Genomic DNA, 21,453 nt, shown 5'->3' on the forward strand with positions numbered 1-21,453 from the left:
CCCTCGTGCTGCGCATGCGCGCGGGGCGGGTGGGCGGCCCTGCGAATGTTCTCGGCGGGTACCATAGAGAGGGCGCTCCGCCCGGCTGCCTAGAGCGGCCCGCGCTGGCCGCCATTTTCACGCTCTCGCTTCCAGCGAAGGGGCGGCTCGTGCGGGCCTATGTGGGGCGGCCTGGGGAGGCTCTTCGTGGCGCGAGGCCCGGCCCGGCACCTCCTTCCGCGCGCTCTGCCCGCAGGTCAGGCCCGCCCAAGGGGCTGCTGGCCGCACTGAGGTGGCCTCAGGGGCGGTGCACGGCCCGTGGGCGCTGGTGGCTGCGGGAGCCCCGGGCCGCAGGGGCAGCCGCCCCCCGGGCCCTGCCCCCCGTGCACCGCCATGGGCAGCCCCAGCCCTTTGCCTTTGGTCACATCAGTTCTCCGCCCGCGGCGGCCTTCCTAACAATTCTCTCTCTCTGTCATCTTTTCAGCTGAAGAAGCCTTCACCAAGCCCCACGTTACCATGGCCACCCACGCCAAGGATCAGGGGGAGAGAGTGCGTAGAAGATGGGTTCTGTGGGCTGCTGCTGTCGTGCATCCCTGAAAGAGACCTTCTGGTCCCCCTAATAACAGGGCAGTTAAACCATGTGGCTGTTGTGGGGAAAGCAGCAAGTTTTAACATTATAATTGTCAGTTTTCTAGTGGTCCGGTGCTTGTATCAGTGATGGTGGTTTTGTGCATCAGCGCAGCATTCATCCCCTTCAGTAAATGTGTGGGGTTATCTTGCGCTGACGCACCAGAGCGTGCTGGAGGTGTGCCGTAAAGCAGCGGCGCTCTGGTTTGGCTCACATTCCTTCAAACATAATTTTGTGAAGTGAGCTGAGTAGCTGGCCTTGTAGAAAATACAGTCATTGATGTATTCGGTTCATAATCTATACGTACTTGCTTGCAAGTTATCTTAATCTTGACACCCTGTACTGCTTGCTGTACAAGATTGTCTCAGAAGAATTCTGCCATCCACATCTGCACTTGCAAGCTTTTTTATTTTAATTTCTTCACTTTTCTGTTTGCGTTGCTTTTCAGATCAAGAATGTCAAGGGGGACCTTTTCTCGTGCCCCCAGACGGACGCGCTGGCTCACTGCATCAGCGAGGACTGCCGCATGGGTGCGGGCATAGCGGTGGTTTTTAAGAAGAAGTTTGGAGGTGTACAAGAGCTCTTAGATCAACGTGAGTGATGCACCTGATGGACAGGCAGGAGCTGATGGGCAAACCTTGATTTCCAGCAATAAAAGTATTCTAAGCTACTAGGGGCATGGGSGAAATTGGGTAGTAGATTCTAATTATTTTTAAATGTTCTCCTTCTTCTCTTTTTAGAGAAGAAAACTGGGGAGGTGGCAGTTCTCCAGAGAGATGACCGATACATATACTATCTGGTAAGATTTACACGCATCTCAGCTGCTTTCTTGAAACTTAAATATATCAGATTATCAGATGTGATGGCAAGGGCTATAATAGTTGGTGWTTTGGGGGTGTTTTTATGTGTATTTTTATAAACGTTCTAAATAAGTTTGAGGTACATTAAATCTCTCTAGCTGATGAGAAGCCAAGATAACTTGTGTATATGCATTTAGACTTTTAGTTCATGAAACTAGCTGATATATTGCCCCATTTTAATTTATAGATGATAATTCCTATTCTAAGTAATTGTTCAAAGCAGCAAGTCTTGATTTACAGTTTTGAGGTTTAGTGGAATGTGCTTTTCAAAAAGAGAAGTTTGTAGTGCTGATGCCTGAGGCACAATTGACCTTCTTTGTTTGTGCTTAGATTACAAAGGAGAAGGTTTCCCACAAACCAACCTACGAGACTATGCGAAGGAGTTTAGAAGCCATGAAAACRCACTGTCTCAACAATGGAGTTACTGACATTTCCATGCCTAGGTAAGAAAAATAGGTACTGGCATGTAAATACCTCAGTGTTTCTAGGGCAGAAGAATGTTTTAAGAGATGATTCTCTACTATTGAATAAGAATTCAGGTATTCACTTTGATAAAACTCTTCCRTTCAGTTGTGCAAATGGAGTTTGTATTTTTCAGTGAAGTTAAACAATAGCAAAACGTTCAGGCTTGATTAGTTCCACTTTTTAACTGTGTTATGTTGCTTTCTGGTGAACTGAGTAGCTGTTTGAAGGGCTATTTATTTCCAGCATGCTCCAAAAGAGCTCACTGTAGTTGTTTTGGTGTCTGTTTTCCAGGATTGGATGTGGACTTGACGGCCTGGACTGGAATAAAGTTTCAGAAATACTCGGGGAAGTGTTTGAAGACACAGATATTAATATCACAGTTTACACTCTGTGATCAGAACACTGTAAAACCAGCCTTATTTCCCCTGCTCTCAGCCAGGAGCGTCACCTTCTTGGCTGACCGGGGGRAACTGCATGCTGAGCACATTTTTCTTCCAAGCGTAGCTCACTGTTGTATTGTCAGTGGCAGTAGCTTTAAAAAGACAAACAAACCTCAGAGCAGCTAGTTGGGGTTGTAGCACTTAGGGATCCTCTGATGAGGGCAGGGCGGTTTGTGAAGCCCTTGCGGAGTTTGCGACGTGGCCTCGCAAGCCACCAGATGTCACTGGTCCTCCACGGAGCACCTGCGTGCGCGGAGCAGTCCCCGAGCAGAGGGAAGTTGCAGCTCTCTAGCRCTTCACTATGTCTTGGTTTGCTGCTCTGGTTCATAATGACGAACCGTGGAGCCTCCGGGAGTAGACTTTAAAGGTTTGCAGTGTTCATATACAGAATACAGGCTATATACTTGTTCTTTAAAGGGTTAAAACTTATTTTTTTTATCTTCTGGGCATAAATACTTCTTTTTATGAGATTTTCCTTCTAAGAACCATGCTGTCACTATTAAGGAAATAGCTTTTCAGTACTCTGCTGTCAGATCAGAGCACAATCCTGTGGAAAAACCAAAAAAAATACCAATGTTTGTATTTACTGTAGMAGTACTGTAGTGGAAAGTTGGGTTTTGAAGGAGAAAGCTCTAGATCCAGGAAAAATGCCTAGGAGGTGAATTTAATTAACGTACTCTACAGAGCCCCATTTTCTGAGAGTCCTCACGTACRAAGTCCTGCTGTGCTGTAAAATTCATGGGTTTGTTTTCATACTTAATTTTTTACTGCGTTTGTATTTAGCTGCTATGTGTGGGTTGGTGTCTGATCTTACCAAATTGCAGAAGCAAATCAGTAAGCAGCACGTTAAATTGCTCAGACTGTTGGTAAACATTTGGTTCCAGTAGTGCTGGACTGTCATGTACCCTTACTGTCCCTTCTGCTTGATCTGCCACCTCTGCAATAACAAATCTCCTGGCTTCCTTTAGGCAGCACATCCAGAAAGATGCTGGATGCTTCCRGATATGTGGAAAACTGTAACAGATGATGCATAACAGTTAGAGAAGTTGTTAGCATAAAGTGTTTCTAATAATCATTTTCGATAACGTTAGATGAATGGTGTATGGAGCCTTTTGTTTTTCTTTTGCCTGAGCATTGTGGGTGAATATGCATGGTTTGTTTTCTTTGCAAATTCTCTTGGTGTGTTCAGCAGCCTTGTGTTATTTCTCTCCCTGATCATTGACCATCCTTAATTTCTTTGTAATAGAATCCTTAATTTCTCTGTAATCGTGGCAGCCGATTGCTGCAGCAAACACACAATTGTAAAAATAAATAAATTAACTGAGACAAATAGAAGCTTGAGTATTGAGTTAATCAGGGGTGGGCAGCAAGATAGCTTATTTAGTCCTTGTACTTATATTTGTCAGGGATTTTTTTTTTTTTTGTATTGAGTGGCATTTTGTTATCTGCACTGACTCCATGAATGTTCCACTACAACTCTTTATTTTATATATATAGTTTATTTCAACCTGAAACTTTATGCCCGAATTTAGTGATTTAGTGCAGTTGAGTGAGGAAGAGACCAGTGCGGTCGGCAGTTCTGTGTGTGTGTCCGGCACCATTCAGCTTGTGACAGGGAGGCAGAAACCACCGCTGGGGTTTGTTCCTCCAGTCAATCCTTATCTGACTGGGTTCCTTAGCTAATGAGCTTCCCTGTGACCTGTGCTCAGCCTGTGTCTGTGGAAGCTCACGTGCCCGTCTCTGCTTTCCCCGTGTGCCTCCCACACTTGTACACGCTCCTGATGCTTTTTGGCATGTAGTAATTCTCCCTTCTCATCACACTGCGCTTCAGCTATGAAATATTTCATCCGCTGCTGTCCCAGGATGTCTCGCTTGTCAGATTAAATTTAGGACCTCCTTCAAACAGAGAAAACAGAATAAACACTGCTGTGCATTTTTGCAGTGGCTACCAGTTTTATTTCACTCGTTTTGCTTCCCCAGTTTTATATTGCAGACATCTGAGCAAGGGGGGATGATGTTTGATGTATTTTAAATCAAGTACTTGGGTTACCCATATGATGTTCCATCATAATCCCCTGCACTAGAATAAATCAAGTACTCAAGTCTCATTTCTGTTTTCTGGTGATGACAGAATAAATCCTCTTATTCCCTCCTTTTAAATGCCTTTCTATCTAGTATTTTTGAAGTATATACTTTCTAAACGCATTTTTAATTGACAGCTTTGCTCTAAGATCTTTCTCCTACGATTGTCCCAGAATGTGAGACCCACACTTTCCTGTAGATCCACTGCAATTCATTTAATTCAAGGATTCAACCACACAGTATATTGCTCTCTCTTTTCCAATCAGTAGAGGCAGTGCAGGTTTGTTTGGAGGAAGAACAAACAAAAAATCCAAATCCTAAACACCGAAGAGCTGTGTGGTAGATCAGATGCATTTGTAGTCCATAAGGGCCCAGTTTTCCAGGAGCTGATACTGCATCCTGCTGGAGTCAAAGCTTTGGAAAGCTGGAGGAGTGTCCTGGGTGTCTGAGTCTGTCACACGTCACATCTCTTCCTCAGAACCTACTAAGGAAATATCTGTGGAGAGGAAGATAAAAAGCAGCACATTAGAAGCTTTAAATGTTTCCATATCGTGTCACTTAAAATAGGCAATTGACTCTTATTACCTCTTTAAAAAACAAAATCTGTAATGAGGACTGATCTCCTTTAGTGTTTTTAATGGAGGGACAGATTTTGGGAGCAGGGGAGAGGGAGAGTKTCCCCTCTTCTCTACGCTTCTTCCCTGCTTCCACGTGTGGTCCAAGTGCTGTGTATGCAATGAGGCTGTCTTCTTGTATGTAGTAACCCTGTGTTTTAACTTCTTGTTCTTGGAGGTGTTTGCTCTGGGGAAAAAGAACTGATCCCTACAGTGCCTGCGTTGGAAGAGCCCATCCTAGTATTCGTACCCTTCAGAGGCCCTGCTAAGGAGAATTCATGGTTTTCAGGTACTGGCAATTCCAGCCAGGTATCAGGAGTGGCAGGGATTTAGAATTACTCCTCATTGTGCCTATAGCAACCCAAGAATAAAGTGGGGTCTGCAATACTAAGGGAAGGAGCTGGGGAGCAAAGGGAAATCCTCACTCACGTGAACTTCAGTGCAGAATCTCAGCCAGCTTTTCCTCGTAATACTGGAAGTTCTCTTGAATGTCCTCCCACGGCACGAAAGCCTTCGCTTCCTGCCCTTCCTCCTGTTCCACAAAGTTCTGCCACACATACTCAAAGTCTTGAGGCTTCATAATCCTCAGCTTGCAGCCAGCTGCCTTCATTTTTTTCAGGGCAGCCTGCATTTCTGGCTCTTCCCACATGAAGAGGCGTCCCACCATGATGGTCAGGCGCAGGTTCTTGTTCTTCCGCAGGGTCTCGGTGATGCGGTCGGCACAGGCCACGCAAGGACTGGACGAGACGTACCAGGTGATGTTGTAGCGGGAGCTTGAGTCGCACTTGGGCAGGATAGTGTTGAAGAAAGCAATTTCTGCGTGCGCTGCTGCGTGTTCATCTTCCAGATAACCCCGAGAAGTGGCTGACTCTTTGCCTTGGGTCTCCAGGACGTAACACAGGAAGGTTTTGTTCCTACCTGAGCTGTACTCCACGTTCCTGAACTGGAATTTGAAAAAGATAGCGGGGAGGCGCTCCCTGTGGAGAGGGGAGAGGAGAGAAAGGTGTGTTAGTTGTTAGTTCCGTCTTGGTTGGGTTACTCACTGTGTCGTGGCCGTAGGCCTCCATGCATTGAGTGGAGATGCCATCAGCAGTTACAAAAAAAATGACCTCAGCAGTTACAAAATGCACAGCTCCTTCTGCCCTGGTCTGACATCCTAGTCTGTACCACTTATTGTTGACAGACTTTGGGAGTTTCTAGTGTCTGTATTTAGGTATTTGAAGAAGAACTTGCTGCTTAACAGCATTTCTTAAGGCTGTGCTATTTACTGTTTGCAAGATGGGTCAGCAATTGGCTTCCTTCCAGCCTTAATGCACTTGAAGACTGAACTCTCCCTCTACTATTTTCTAGGCTGTTACCACCGTTCTGCCACTATGWTGCACTGTTAATTTGCAGGATCTGTTGTTGGAAATTGCGAGGATGGTAACTCTGGCACTGCCAGTTTATGTTACCTCAGTGCTTTTGCAATCTCCATTTCCTCTGGGTAGAGAGGCATGTGTGACTGACTGTTCGTAGCATGTGTGTGTTCTGGCTTTATTGTTCTACTATCAATGGAATACTAATATTTAGTGTAACTGTGTCATGGCTTTGGGTTAATGTAAGTATCTGAGATCAGATCTAGCTCTGCTGTGAACAAATGTATTTCTGAGTGGATTTTGGTTGTTGTCTCATCGACACTACTGACAAATTTTGGTCACTTGGGCATTTCTAAATTAACATTTAAACCCTGTTGTTGTTAATGACCTTTTTACAGGCCTCTTTCACCTGAACAAGGTAGTCTGCTGTTTCTAGGGAAGTTAAAATTAGTTCCTTAAAATACTGTGTATGGTTCCTAGGGTGGAGTGAAGAGGTGACAGAGAGCTGCCTCAGAGCATAGCACCCATTTCTCTTCAACAGAGTGCCAGGCCTTGCTGCTTGTGCCACGTAGCATCCAGCTGTGGAGTTCCCCAGTGCAGGAGCTCGTGCTTGAGGATGTCAGGGTGAAGCGTGAGAAACACACTGCTGCTCAAGTGCCAGAGACTGGATACGGCTATAAAGGATGGAGATGAAGAGAGCACGGAGTAGCCAAACCAAAGGGAAGTAATGAAACGCCAAAACACAACATTTCATTTATTACATGCTGATAATCTGCTGGCGTGTTGTATTTTCCTCATCTGAGCTTTAAGTGGACCTATAACCTTGATATTCCCAGCGAGGCAATAATGAATCTTTGTAAAACAGTGAGTGCCTCATTCATCCCTGTCTCATCTACAGTCAGATGCTAATGTCAGGCGTCTCCGGGGGGCCCACGGAGCAGAGGTTGGGAGCGAATCTCCGGCTGTGCAAATGTTAATTGGGGAGAGCAGCGAGGCTGGCGGCAGAGGCTCGTTCTGCTGAGAGAAGGGTAATTTGAACTGCACCGTCTCACAAGGTGTCTCCGGAGGCAGCGGGAGCGCGTGGTGGGGAAGGCAGTGCACAGACTGCAGAGCCAGGACGTGGCGCTCGCTTCGTGGTCTGGGAACAGCAAGCGAATGGGCTGCTCTGTTTGCTAGCGGCAAGTCCTGTTTCGGGTCACAGTGAAAGCGCTTCAGTGGCTGCAGGTCAGAACAAGGACAGTACGTGGAGGGCTGGATCTTATGCCTTTTAAAATTGATAGATGTCTTCCTATAGATTGCAATAAAGAAGGCCTTGCTAGGACTGTGTAAAATGTCCTGAATAGCCTGATATTCTGTGCAAATCAGGATGGGGGGCCTCAACAGAAAGGGTGGTGTAGGGAACAGTCACTTGGAAGTTCTTCACTCATTTCTGGTTGTATCACATTATATCCTGCAAACAAATGGCTTTTTACATAGAAAGGAATTGACAACATGTGCTTTCTAAATACATCATTTGGAATAAATTGCAGCTATCTTCAAGCTGGTTCTGTGGTGTTATTTTAAAAGTTTAAATACATTTTTCCATAAATGTTTAATTCCACTTACAAAGTGTCAGGAATACCTCATGGCTATGTGCGTGTGCACCAYTCCTGCCTTTGTAATGCAGCCAGAAATGTTCTGGTTGCCAAAGTTCTGTGGCGTTTCCGGCTTCCAAATAAGCTAAAACATAAAAGAACATCCTCCCCATTTAATTTTTATGATACTACAGTAGTATCGAGGGGTGCATTTGTGCATGTTGCAAAGATTCACAGTAAAAGGCCTGGAGCTACAGTTCACACTCCTGGCATGGATTTCCCAGCAGTGTGATTCCAGCTTCACTTGGAGCGTCAGGGCTCTGCACCAGCCAACTGCTGAGGGTGCCGATGGGGCGGGGCTGGCCAAGCCCTGCTCTGCACTGAGGCACAGAGATCATTAGTCTTAACCCAGGTAACGGCAGGATGCGCTGGCGCACACAAATTCTGAACTACCCAGCAAGCCTACTTTTAAGGCTCCCTCCTTAGCATTTTGACCTCTCATCATGCACTTCAGATGACTTAAGTTACCTTTTAAGAGCTTGTCCCTTTTTCTTTTAGATGAATTATGAAATTTCTCCAGATTTCCTTGAAGAGCATGGCCACGCTGTAATTTAGCATAGTGTCACTTTTCCCTGAAATTACTTTAAAGTAACATTCAAGTGCAGAACATCAGAGTCATGGGCAGGCTCATTCCCAATTGAACTCTCTTGACTGCAAAGCAGTTACATTAGTGAGGAGGTTGCRTGCACTTAAACATGAGTGAGCTGAACCAGACTGTGTTGTCTCAAAGGTACCTTTGGTCAGGCCTCGTGGACAGATCTCACTGCTTATCATCTAGACATCTGTCTAAGAGTATTTGGGACATTCACCTAAATGTGTCTGAGCGACATGGAAGATGCATCAGTTCGATTAATAAGTTTGCAGTAAAGAAGAGCAGCATAGCTCAGAGCTCTTTTCAAGCCTTGGAAGCTTTGCTGATCCTGTCTGTGTGAGGCAAGCAATGAGCAGCACGAACTAGTGCATTGTAGAGTTCATCTCAATGGAATTGCACTAATGTTAGCAGGAGCCAAGGATTTACCACTCCTCGAAGGAGCCTCATTTACACCCCCAGAGATGTATGAATAAATGGGGGAGATGTGGGCAAATGTGTCCCATTAAATGCCATGAGATTTGCACAACCTGAGGTTTTGTTTATCCAGGGCTGAGTTGAATCAAATAATGACAAAAAAAAGAGGGAGGTTAATAAACAGGGTGATTAGGTTCCCAGTGTTCTTTTTTATAAGCCACACTCCCTCGAGCCATAAGCAACAGGTTGAAAACTTGGCTGAGTGTCATAAAATGCTCCTAATCCAAGGGTTGAAACTGCAATGCTTGAGTAGTACACAGTGTAATTGAATTTAAGTGCTTGGACAGTTGGAATTAATGTGTTTTCTCATAATTCACATAACTGGCTTAATTGGCTGAAAATCTGTAAATAATTAGAAAATCCAAACAGTGATTACACTAGGTCGAGTCTGTAGTCACAGGGTACTTATTATAATGAAGTAAAAATTGCAGGATTTTTCTGTACCTCTTGAGTGGTCCTTTGGTATTTCTGCTCTACTTCCTCCCTTCTCGCCTTCTGCAGCTGGCATTTCAGTAACAAACTAGTCATTAGGGGAGAGTTAGTCCTGATTCCTCCAGGAGTGCAGGTATTTGCAAGCAGTTTCCAAATAGATGTGATGAGCCAGTGTAAATACCCACATGCTGACAGCTCTGTGGAGCCTCAGCACAATATCCCCAAACTTGCATTTCAGAACCTCAGCTGCCCTTGGTGCAGAACCCTTCACCTTCTCCCTGTTGCCTTTGCAGGGTGGAAGGTCCTGGCAAGTTCTACAAGATCTCAAATTTCAACAAATAATTGAAGGAAGATACTAAGAAAGTTCTTCTCATGCAGGATTAGCACGCCAAATCCTGTCTGGTGATCTCTGAGGTTAGTAAGGAAGTTTGAAGATACTCCCCAGTTCCTTTGCAGTTCTCTTAGTAAGCTGAATTCTCCAAAACTGAAAAATATTCTTTCCTCACTGAGAGGAAATTCAGTTCATTCAGTACATGTCTAAATGGCTAGAAGCTGTCACCGTGCGTATTTTTGGTCCAATGGCTAATATAAATGATTTGGGGGATCTYAGCTCAGCTCCTAGCAGAGGGAGTGCTTTTCTTGAAGTCCCTGCTCCAGCAGGCATGTAATATTTCCATGACTGTCTATGGCAGATACAGAGCAAAAGCTGTGAACAGTCTCACCCCAAGAGATTTTCAGAACAGACACATATTAAGAAGAAAACTCTTTTGTCATCCCTGCCCAAGGAAGTCATCCGCTCGTGYGAGAGAGGAGACGGAGGTGCCGTCYTGCCTCGTGCATCCTTCTCRGATTGGCCTGCTAAGTTCTTTGCAAGTATCTGTCTTACTGGTGACAGTGTCACAGGCAGAAAGCTTCCAAGTGGGATTTAAGAGCCTGGCCTGAGGTTTACATCAAAGGCAGCTAGAAAAAAAAACCCCACGTTTCTGCTCTAGGAGCTGGGAACATTCCCTTGGTGACTACTGAGGGAGAGCAGAGGGAAGAATTACACAGGGCATTTTGATGCTACTACAAGGAGAATTGTGAAGTGCTTAGAGATAGTAGATTACCTTTCTTCTTCTTTTTTTTTGCAGCTTTCTATCATGTGTTATTAGTACACATTCCCTTGTCTGTTGACTATTTATTAAAAGTAATCCTGTTATCAATATTATAGGATTTCATAAGGAACCTTTTAGGCAGGGTATTGCAGGAGGATTAAGAATTCACAAATGGGGCCAGATTTCTGACGGTTCAGATCTCGATCCGTCCTATCTGCCCCTCTCAAAGGCCAGGCTTGGCGGAGCAGAGAGAGCTGCTTTGCAAGTCTGGAAAATTGTCTCTTGTTTTGGTGCCTTTATGTGTATTAGGCTCCTTTGAAAGTCAGGATCCAGCTGTGATTGTGGAGCCCTTGAAAATGTGGAGTTTTATCTCCCTTGAAAAATCTGCCACTTAGGCCCATAAGCCAAAACAGCCATAGCAGGGGTGTTTTTTCTAATCCACAGACAGAGAAGCTTTCAGAGGAGAGCCATTGATTACTGCAAGAATCAATACCTCYGTGTTGCTGAGGGGCCCGTTTCTCCTCTCCCGGCATTACCAGGCAGGCGATCCCGCCACGGACAGGCGGAATGCAGGGGAATCGGGACAAGGAAGCAGAGCTGCTCGCAGAGAGCCCAGCGCCCTGGCTGGGTGCTGGGAGCCCCTCCTGGACAAACGCAGCAGAGCTTCTAACGCYGGCCCACGGGAACTTAGCCCCACGCTCAGCACTATTTACAAATACCCAGAATTGCCCCATGTTATGTCTTCACCTTTGATTACCCGACATCAGAGCTGAGGCAGAGACCTTAGGAGATCTCCACCTCGGTCTTTATATCCCTCGTTATATGCAAACCTCTTACCCTGTCACAATTTCGAATGGTGGCAGATCTTCCCGCTTCACCTTCTTCTTCTTCTTGTCCTCRCCCTCTTCTGCGTTGTCAGGTTCTCCGTTCTGGGCATTGCTGGGCTCCTGCTTTTCTGCCATCTTCTGCGGTATGGGAATACTCACTTATTGGCAGTGGGAAAACAAGCACTTTCTGAGAGCTCTCCGGGAGAGGAGGCAGCAGTGGCGGGAGGGAAAAGCCAGAGCTGGGAGTTCCTGCACTCGACGCAGTTGYTGGGAGCTAAATATGGAACAAAGCAGCAGGGAGAGCCTCGCTGGGGTGGGATGGCCTCACGCTCTCGGGTGTCRCCTCCTCGCCTTGCTTTTGCCAGCTCTTTTGAACGCTGCTTCTTGCTCCCCTTTTAATTTAAAATTAAGTGACGATTTCGCTGTGGGCGGGTTAAGCAATAGATGGAAAATCCTGGAAGCCCAAGGATCTATTTATCCATTAGTGTGACAGATAGCTGGCAAGGTGCACAGCTGGGAGCTTCTTCATCTGCCCGTTTATTACACTGCTGACCTTGAAGGACACTCTTTGGGCTGGGCAGGGATGTTCCTCACTTGCCTGGCTGAACCCCCCATCACAGGTGGATTGGGCCAAGCTCAATCCCAATGGGGCTGCCTGGAGCTTTGCAGCAGTGGAGCAGGAAACCYGCTTTTCCTTCCACCCTGCTCTTCCTCGAGGGGCCCGCTGAACCCAGGGCTCGGACAGCGTGAAATCCTGGCCTTGCTGAAGGCAGTGCCACTGACCCTATCGAGATAAAGGCAAGCCAGAACCTTTTCCCAAGTATTTTCAGCTAGGTTTATAATTCACAGAGGGGCAGTATTTCTGGCGCAGGGCTATTCCCAGCAGAGAGAAGGGCGTTTGCAGAATGCTCTGTTTCAGGACCGTTGCAGTATTTCTTTGGTTCTTTCACCGTTGCTGTCGCCAGGGCTGCGGCGAGGCCGGAGACCCGGAARGCTGGGAAGCGGCAGGAGGGGTGCGTGGACCCGACCGTTCCGTGGCAGCGGCTGGGACCGGCTGTGCAACGTGCCAGGGCGCTGGACGCTCTGCTCAGCTGCTCGCTGTGGCTGCGCGACCCTCCGGGAGGCTGCGCAGGTTTCATCGGCGCGAGGCCGCGATGTCGGCTGCGCTCCGCGCTCAGGCAGGCAAACCTCTCCAGGGGCCCCGGTACCTTGGGAGGGTACGGGGGATCCGTTTGGGTTTCACGTTGGTGCTAAAAGACAGGTTTATATGCTTTGGGTTTGGGGGGTTGTAGCCAGGATTAGGTGAAATCTTTCCCATTCCTCACTCCAAATTTCAGTCACTTACAGAGAAAATTCATATAAAGCCCACGTGAGCCAAGCTTTATGAAAACCCAAGTAAGATTTTTCTCAGAGACTAATCCTGTTATGTCATTAGGGTGAAATAAATGGAAAGTGTGTAGCCATGCAGAACCCGTGTCTTAGCCAAAGCGTATTGGAAAYCAAACCTCGAATACCTTGGGCTCTGCACTCATCTCAGAACCCATGATCATCAAGGTTTGGATAAATACGAAATACTCRGCTGTGTTTGATTAAGTGTTCAGTCCGCACGCATGGGAAGACCTGCTTGTTAGGTGGAGGAAGGTAGATTCTCCTAGAAACCAGAGGAGAGATCCCTGCTCTCAGACAAAACTCAGTCTTTATGATAGCATTGTAGCCAGCTCGTCTGCATTCTTAGAGTGGTCTGCACCAAACAAACTTGTACCACTTGGCAGAAATTTTATTTTCTGGCTGCTTCTCTAGCCCTTTTGCTACAGCAGCACCCCTCCTTTTCCGCGTTTCTCCGGGAATCACGACCCTCCTCGCAGCTTTCTGTTAGCAGGATCGCTGAGTGCGCTTGTTCTGGGGACGGAGCGCGCCACTCACCCTCCCTCCCACACTGTTTGCTAGCGATGAGAGGTTGTTTACGTGATGATTGACACAGCTGACACCGGGAGTATTGTGACAACAGTGCCGGCRAGGATTTGACAAGTTCCAAGACACCCTATCCCTGGAACATAAAACTTTTCTTTTCATGTTGCAGGATTATATTTATTTTTAAGCTCAAAATGCTTTTCCTGGATTGCAGGTGTAGTGTTTTCCCTGTTGCGTGGTGACTCTGCTCACATTCCCTCTCCCATGTCCAATTACTTTCACCTTTGACATTTCTGGCAGTGATGTTGGAGATGGGAATCCTCTCTTAATGAGTGGTGGTTTGTCTCCGTCTTCCCCTAAACCTTAAAGAAGGCAGAGCGGCCCCTCGACAGGCTCTCCGCGCCCCTTCTCTCTATTTTTGGAAGCTCTTGGCTGCCGCTGCCCCGTCTTTCTGCCGCCTTTGGCTTTCGCCGCCTGGCCCCTCCGCGGAGCTCAGTGCCGAGCTCTAATCTAATCTGGGGAATGTGGCCGCGGCCGCTGCCCCTGCCCGGCCGCTACCCAGCTGCTCGCAGCTCCATCTAGGGCAGTGCACTAAATAGTCGTGATTCACCCCCCTGCAGCGCCGGCCCGCGCCAAAAATATAAAGGGAGCCACAGAGCCGCTGTCAGTCTGACATTTTGCGTTAGCCGCGGGGCCGAAAGCCTTGATCGATTCTGCTCAAGTTGTTTGTACGTGACCCCAGTTCCCCCCAGTGGGTGCATGTGAAGGGTGTGCACGCACGGGCCTAACGACTAAGCCACTAATGGAATTTTTTTTTCCTGTGAGCTAGTTCAGAGARAAAGCAGGTGTGGGTGCAGAGAGGTGCCAGAGATGCAACTAGCCCCGCATAAGGACGTCCCGGTGGTACTTACCTTAACCAAAGCCATTGCACTTGCCGGTCAGCGTTTGCATTGAGGCAAACTTCCGCCCTGCCCCTCTTCCCGCTGATTCTGTGTTTTATTTAGTTGGGCGTGAATTTCGCGCTGCTCCGAGGGCCCTGCCCAGCGGGATCCGTGCAGGAACAGAGGAGGCGCCGAGGCCCGCGTGGATGTCGGGGCCCGTATGCGGAGCGCCAGCCGGGCCGGTTGCCTCTGCCGCCTGTTCCCACACGGCAGGGCTGGAACCATCCCCGCCACACGGCGGCACCCTGCGCCGCTCCCGCCCGGAGCTCCGGCCTCTTCCCAGCAGGGATCCTGCCGGCAAATGGCAGCCTGTGCGGGAAGGTCCGTCTGCCTTTGGAGGCCTCCTGGGTATTACAGCGTGATCCCGCATCCTAGTCTAGAAGAGGTTTAGGATGTTTTTTTATTTATTTTTATTTTCCCCATTGACTTTAGAGGCATCTTGAAACAATCCGGTGACTTTTCKCCTGTCTTAAGTGAGTATCTCACGTAGCAAGTTCGCTGCTGCAGCTYGCTCCCTTGGTGTGTCTGCAGCCCGGTCCCGTCCCAGCTGCAGCAGCTCCCTGCCTCCCTGCCGGGCCGTGGCCCTGTCCTGGTGGCAGAGGGGCGGCAGAAGGGACGGGGCTGCAGAAGCCCTTGCTGGGCAGGGAGCCTTTACTGCACCCTTGGGCCGGAGGAACATTTTCGGATCGAGCCAAGAGTGAAACAAGATGCTGGCTGCGTGAGTCACGGCTCAGACGTGCTCTCTATTCCGAGGGGACAGCTGGTGGCACTAACAAAACATCTCCCTAGATACATTGTCTGGCAGCGATCCCCCTCCTGCTTTTTCCAGCTGTAACTACCGCTACGTGATAAATAAATAAACACTCTCTGACAGTGATGTGCAGAGGCAGCTTCCCCTGCAGGCCCTTCTCCCCCTCCCATCCCACTGCAGGGCCGAAATGCCAAGATTTTTGGGGAAGAAAGCACAGGTTTCCGGCCATGCAGAACCCTGCAGGTTTGTCCCGCTGGCCGYGTGTCGCCTGCAGTGCTGGGCGCTTTTCCTGGGTGCGCGGGGGCTTGGAGCTGCCCTCGGAGCTGCCRTCCCCCCTTCCCTCCTCCTCGTCGCACTGGGGTGCCCCGCGCCGCCCGCGCTCTGCGCCCTGCCCCGCGGCGCTGCCTTGAGCGCGGCTCCCCGCGCGCAGCAGCCCCGGCACAGCTCCTCGCCTTGGAGCCGCGGGGCCCAACCAGCTGCCCAGTTATTGCATGACACTCGGGAGAGGCAGCGGGCTGCAAGTCAGGGCGCTTTTGTTGGTACACAAATATTGTGTTTCCAGCAGCCAGGGGCTGTGCCCAGAGATCAGGTGTCCAGCCGGTTTCGCATCGGGTGAGGAGAGGGGTCGTTGCTGGACACGGAGACCTGAGAGGTGCCCGTCCCTCTGAATGCCACCACCCCATGGTCACTGTCCCCACAGCACAGCCTTGGYGTGAGGCCCTGCCCCACAGGACCCTCGGGGCTGGGCCGGCCCAAACAGGGTCAACGGTCCTTAATTTTATGTACGGGGCGAAGCAAAACCTGTGCGGCAGCTCTGCCAGCTTAGGGAATTTTCACAGTGCTCCTGGATCCAGCGGGAAAAAGGCAGGATCTGCGGGAAGGGCCGWGTGGCCACATGCCTCCTGCAGCCGGACTGGCACGGGGAGCAAAGGCCCTTTCGTGGCATTGCGCAGAGCATTGCGCTGCCTTTGCTCTGCACCGCCCAGAACATCAGRAATCTCCTAGGTGGCTGACTGTGAAACGCTGTTAAAGTTATTTTCATGCAAGGAGATTTAGTGTGTCTGTTTAAAAGCAAGTGTACTAAGCAGTGCTTTAAATATTAATACAAGAGAATGCTTTGCAAGATTTTAAATTTGTCAATTGATTTTAGGCTCTTGCCTATTTGCATGTTCTGCTTAGGAACATGGAGCAAAGAAAACTTTCGGTGGATTCAGAGGTGGATTGGAAGGAAGAGGAACTGAAATGATGACAAGAGCAAGTGAGCTGGTCACACTGCTTGGAAAAATGGGAAGGYGGGGGGGTAAGCATGAAAAATAATAAAAAAAAAMMCTGTTATTCTTAAAACAAAGTTTTACTTTACCTGGCTGAAAAAAATGGGAGCAAGCAAAGAGAGGAGGAATTTATGAAAGCTCTTCCCAGTGACTATATTATCTATTTTGGAAATGTTATTAAAATGTTGCTGGCTTTAATGAGATCTAGAGCCCCTTACCACGCGTAATGTGATTAGAGACGTCCTTCCCGCTCGGCAGCAGAGCCGGGTACAGCCGGCCCCGCTGCCGTGCCCAGGCCTGGCCGCGCCGCACGGGGAAGGACTCGGCCGAGGGGGATGCCCAGAGTCCTTCTTAGCTCCCCGTGACTGCATCTGCGGGGCAGGCACTGGTTTCCTGTCAAAAAGAGACAATTTGTGTCTTCCAGTACTTTGACCTCCAGCTCCCTTGAAGATATAGACTAGCATTGCTGTAAATAAGCACAGTGATAACACACAGCTACATAAAGCCCTGAGATAGAGGCGGGTGTTTTTAAGTAGCTTATGATCTTTCTAGTGCTGCTTTATAGCCTATTCCTGCTTGCAGTCCCATCTATCCAGTGGCCTCTCCTCATGTATCTTTACTTGCGTTGTGCTCATGCAACACCCATCCTGAATACAGGTGTCCTGCAGCCAGAGGGGAAAAATAGTGGATGGGATCAAAATGGTGAAACAAGGTAAATGCCAAAGTAGTAAAGCAAGAATAACTTGGTTTATTTATTTTCAAAGCAAAACCATCTTTTATTAAAAGTAAGCACTATTTATTTTACATCCCCAGCTAAGCCTCCTCCCCCTCACCCCCCTTCCCAAATACCCCTTTCCCCACCCAGCTTCATCTACAGGCAGCTGCCAGGAAGAAGATCTTCCTRGAAGACTTTCATCACGTACACTGCTTCTATCAATTGAAAAATAATAGTAGTAAATATTCCCCAAGAGGCAGCAACTTTTAAGTTTCAGGTCTATCAAGCACAAGGGCCGGAATAAAGGAGGGACAGGAGCTGGTGCATTCACCTTTTGTGTCTGATTCTATATCACGGGCTGAATAATTGTATAGTTGAATAACATGTATAGTTTAATCTTTCCTGATTAATTCCGGAGTGCCTGATTAATCTTTAGGAATGGAAAGACTCTGGGTACGATGCTGTATCGCACCTGACAGATTTTGAATGGGACCTTTGGGCAATCATGTCATTACAACCTTCAAGGCAATGTGAGCAAGCTTTTAATTTTACAAAACGCCTGTGTTTCAGTACTTAAAAAAAATATGTTAAGTATTTTTCAGAGGCACTGATGTTAGTTTTTCTGCTCTGGTGAGGAACAGCGCACAGAGGTATGAGAGAGAAATTTCCTCTTGGGACAAGCATTTGCATTCCAATCACTGTTGCTTTATCCTGGAGCAGGGAACGTGAGAAGCGCGATACTCCCCAAATAGAAGTGGAAGTGCCGAGTCTCCTCGGACRGGCAGAACAAGACAGATTACTGCTTGCTCAGAGCCTGTCAGATAAAAAGGTTACGGTAAAAAGTGCAGACCAGAGGAGACATGAAAATGAAGCAATGGCAAGAACAGCAAAGGGAATAAAAAAAAAACAATTTAAAAATTAGCTTGCATGAGTGAAGGGCATCTTTGCTTCACCTCAGGAGAAGAGAGAGGATCTACATGTGTATGAACAAGTGCTGCCCTCCTGGGGACTGGTAGCAATTCAGAGTGGTTTCACGGATTCCAGCATTGCCATTCTGAATTACACTGGTATAGGAGATGCACTTTTAGCTGGTGGAATTTGACATTGTACCGCTAAGGTCACCATACAACTGTAGCCCCAAAGCCTCTGCAGTGCTGGGAGAGAAGGTTCCCTGGTTAAATGCCATGTGTGGTTACCTTAAAGGAACGCACGGGTGCGTGGTGCAAACTTTCTTGCACGCAACCTTGATGAAGGGGTGAGATGGAGACCTATTCTGATGCCCGTCTTAAAGTGAGTCCCCCCGCCGAGTACTAGATCTTGCTTCACATCAATATTTAATTTCACAAAACGCCTTCATTTCTCTCCAGCTCTTATTCCGTCTTTCCCGGCTTTGCCTCGGGGTTGTCCTTCCAGATGCGGATGGTGAGACACGTCGCCATGGCCAGCCAGCCCAGGTAGGGCACCATGAGCAGCGTCGCGGCCTTGTTAATGCGGTACCACGAGCACATCGTGCCTATCACCAGGCCGTCCAAGCACAGAATGTCGATCAGGGCCTGGAAGCAGAGAGGAGGGAATCACTCGCTTGCTCACTCCCGGGGTGAGAGCAGAAGCACTCCTAGAAGCAGTGGGGTAAAACAGTACACAGGCAAATTTAGCACTGAAAAGGCACCCTGGCTGGTCCTAAACCCCAGAACCTTGGCTCTGAACTCCCAGCAGTGAGATCTGAATGCGTCACAGCAGGAGCCAAGGCCAATGTTAATCCTTGCTGTTGAGTTCCTTGGGTTAATAGATGATTCATGATGATCAGCAGCCCCTTCTATGGACACCACCTATGTACACACATCAGCAGCATGCTCATGATGGTACAAGCAGCTATTTTCACTTCAGACTTACTAATGCACCTTTCATGCAAAGAATGGCAAAATGCAGGTAGCCCTACTGCGTCTCCATGATCGCCAGGCCTGGACACCCGAGCTAAGATCTCCTGAACACCCTATGAGTGCTCGACTCTGCTCCGGGGCGTCCTCCCCGTGACACATTGCATTGGGCACATTGTGTTGCGTTGCCTGATAAGCCACTCGTAGCTGGCACGCCCCTACAGAGACACTGACTTTGCTGCTTGCTAGAGGGTGTGACTTGCAGAGGGGCTTATCTCTAGCCCYGAATCCTTAACTAGGAGAGGCAGCAGCCGGGCTACTGGCTCTGCGATCTGCCGCCCTGCTGTAGCAGAGCCAGCCAGCCAAGCGACAAGAACTGCRGGAGAAATGCAGGGCACTGATACCATTGTCTAGACCAGGTGCAGTGTGAGCTGTATCTGAGAAAAGCCCTTCTTGCTGCTCTCTTTACACTTTTGTATTTTATAATGCTGCTTAGAAACCCTCCAAACAAACCCCAGAGCAGAGGCAGGGACACCGGCAAACCAGTCTCCAACAGGTGAATATACGTCTAGGTACGTTACCATCTTCAAGTTACGTATTCCGAAGAAGAAGGGAGGCCAAGCCCAGTTCAAGGCCAGCTGAGCCCCATAGAGGCCGAGCGGGACRATGGCTTTGCTGTTGCAGCCACCCAGATCATTCCAGATCAGGTAAGAGGCATAGCTGTGGAGAGGAAAACCCACATCAGTGTCTGCCAGTCAGTTCTGCTTCCAGAGGCTGGGATTATTGCARTTTTATATCAAAGGGCATTTTTCATCTCTTTTGAACCAAGACAACTCTAAGAATGTACCTACAATGCTTGTAAACCTCCAGTACAAGTACTGTTTTTATGGAAAAGTGTCTTGCAAAGTGGGTTTGCACAAGAGTTTTATTTGCATGGAAGTCAACTGCACCCCTGTCCCTCACTATGCTCAGACCCGTGGTTTCTGTCATACTGTATGGCCCACATTTCCCCCATGGCAGTGACTGCTCTAAATATGTGTTCACAGTGAAATGTGAAGAACGGCCCAGAAAGAGGCTCGGGCTGCACTTAATCTTCTGGGAATAAGTCTTCCTACCATGTCTTGCTGGTGCAAGGAAAAGGAATATCCCACAATCCCTGTGAACGAGTGAAGAGCCTGAAATGACTTCTCTGTTAGCGATCAAAACAAGCAGCACAAGGGACAGAGGGCTGTGCAGAACTTACCCCATGCCAGTGTACAGGACAGTCCAAGCAACAGGGAATATTTTGCGGGATGGGCACCAGGAGGGTTTCTTCAGCCTCTCGTACCACACAGGCATGTCCTTGCGATTGATGAACCAGCCAAGGAATCCCCCAACATGAGGCAGGACAGTAAAACCGACCGTGTATGCCCACATCCTTCTYTGGGGAGTTGTAGTAGTCTTTTGCCTGTTGTAAATTAAAACCTAGAATYGATCATCACTTAGGAAGAACATTTCTTCCCACCTTGATCTTTCAGGCTATCTCACTAATTGCCTATATATCACTTTAGTGGCTAAGCCACTAACACTAGTTTAAGTGTTCAAAATTGTATTCAGCTCTGCCACAGACTCCCCTCTGTCCATTTGCCAGCCTGTGACATAGAGGAAATTATTTTTGCCATGATTATGTTTTCGGTCTGCTAAGCAAACTGGCTCCTACCTGCTACTTTATAGTTTCTTATAGTGTGTATGTGACAGGGTTCACCTAAGGTGGTTATATCCTTCGAAGACAAGACTGCAGTTGCTTTTATCATTCTGCTTCTGAATGTATAAGTCAGTGTACAAACTTTAATGTACATTTGTGGAAGCTGCACATCTCAGCCGAGCTGTTATCTCTCCTCTGCATGCTCCTCTGAGGAGGGAAAATTCAGGCACCCCACACTATTCTGGCTGCAGCTAATTTTTCACCATGGATTTATATTTTAAATGAGATCTGCACTAAGACAATTTTTTTTTCACCAAATTTTGAGTGATCTATGAACCCTGTTTAATCCTCTCTGCATCCTAGCATGCAGAGAGGATYCTTACTTCTGTATCACAAATGGGTAAGCTGAGACACACCGGCAGTTTTTTGACTTGCTCAGTCTTACAACTTCATTGCATAAAAGGAAGAAACATTTACTTTAATAATAACATTACGCTCCCTCACAAGCCAGCCTGTGATAACATCTAGCATTTCATTCTGTCCCATGTCTTCCCGTGCCATCATCAATAGGCTTCTGAACCTATTAGTGTTGTGCCCTTCCTCCATCTGCCACTATCTTGGCTTTCCCTTTTGATCCAGTCATGAACTAAAGCTGAATTAGCATTCATCTGGGATAGCAGGCAGGATGCTTCAGGAGTGCAGCAGTTCTGTGCTTGCTGTCAGCATCAGTCCTAAAAGCACCTGAGCAAATGCAATAGGGAAAGATTGTTGTTTTTAGCAGTGCAAGAGCAGAGAAGCAGCCTCAGAAAATTCCCTTATCCTGAGAA

The 21,453-nt window shown here is 47.9% G+C and overlaps 2 protein-coding genes across 2 annotated transcripts; one reads left to right on the plus strand and one right to left on the minus strand.

Moving 5' to 3' along the window:
- The first annotated feature begins 99 nt into the window (after positions 1–99).
- Positions 100–3,517, plus strand: OARD1 (O-acyl-ADP-ribose deacylase 1). The gene is made up of 6 exons (XM_026053237.1): positions 100–235; positions 464–528; positions 1,056–1,200; positions 1,348–1,406; positions 1,798–1,910; positions 2,224–3,517. Exons 1-6 carry the CDS (start codon positions 160–162, stop codon positions 2,324–2,326), a joined length of 561 nt encoding a protein of 186 aa, XP_025909022.1. The 5' UTR covers positions 100–159; the 3' UTR covers positions 2,327–3,517.
- A 1,979-nt stretch (positions 3,518–5,496) lies between these two features.
- Positions 5,497–20,358, minus strand: APOBEC2 (apolipoprotein B mRNA editing enzyme catalytic subunit 2). Its single transcript, XM_026053208.1, has 5 exons — positions 20,186–20,358; positions 19,519–19,662; positions 17,807–17,837; positions 11,487–11,614; positions 5,497–6,045 (listed from the first exon to the last, which is right to left on the minus strand). The coding sequence occupies exons 1-5, from the start codon at positions 20,356–20,358 to the stop codon at positions 5,505–5,507; spliced, it is 1,017 nt and encodes a 338-aa protein (XP_025908993.1). The 3' UTR covers positions 5,497–5,504.
- Positions 20,359–21,453: the final 1,095 nt, after the last annotated feature.

The sequence above is a fragment of the Nothoprocta perdicaria genome, unplaced genomic scaffold (assembly GCF_003342845.1).
Source record: "Nothoprocta perdicaria isolate Ctin4 unplaced genomic scaffold, notPer1 scaffold_97, whole genome shotgun sequence".
In the NCBI taxonomy this organism is placed as follows: Eukaryota; Metazoa; Chordata; class Aves; order Tinamiformes; family Tinamidae; genus Nothoprocta; species Nothoprocta perdicaria.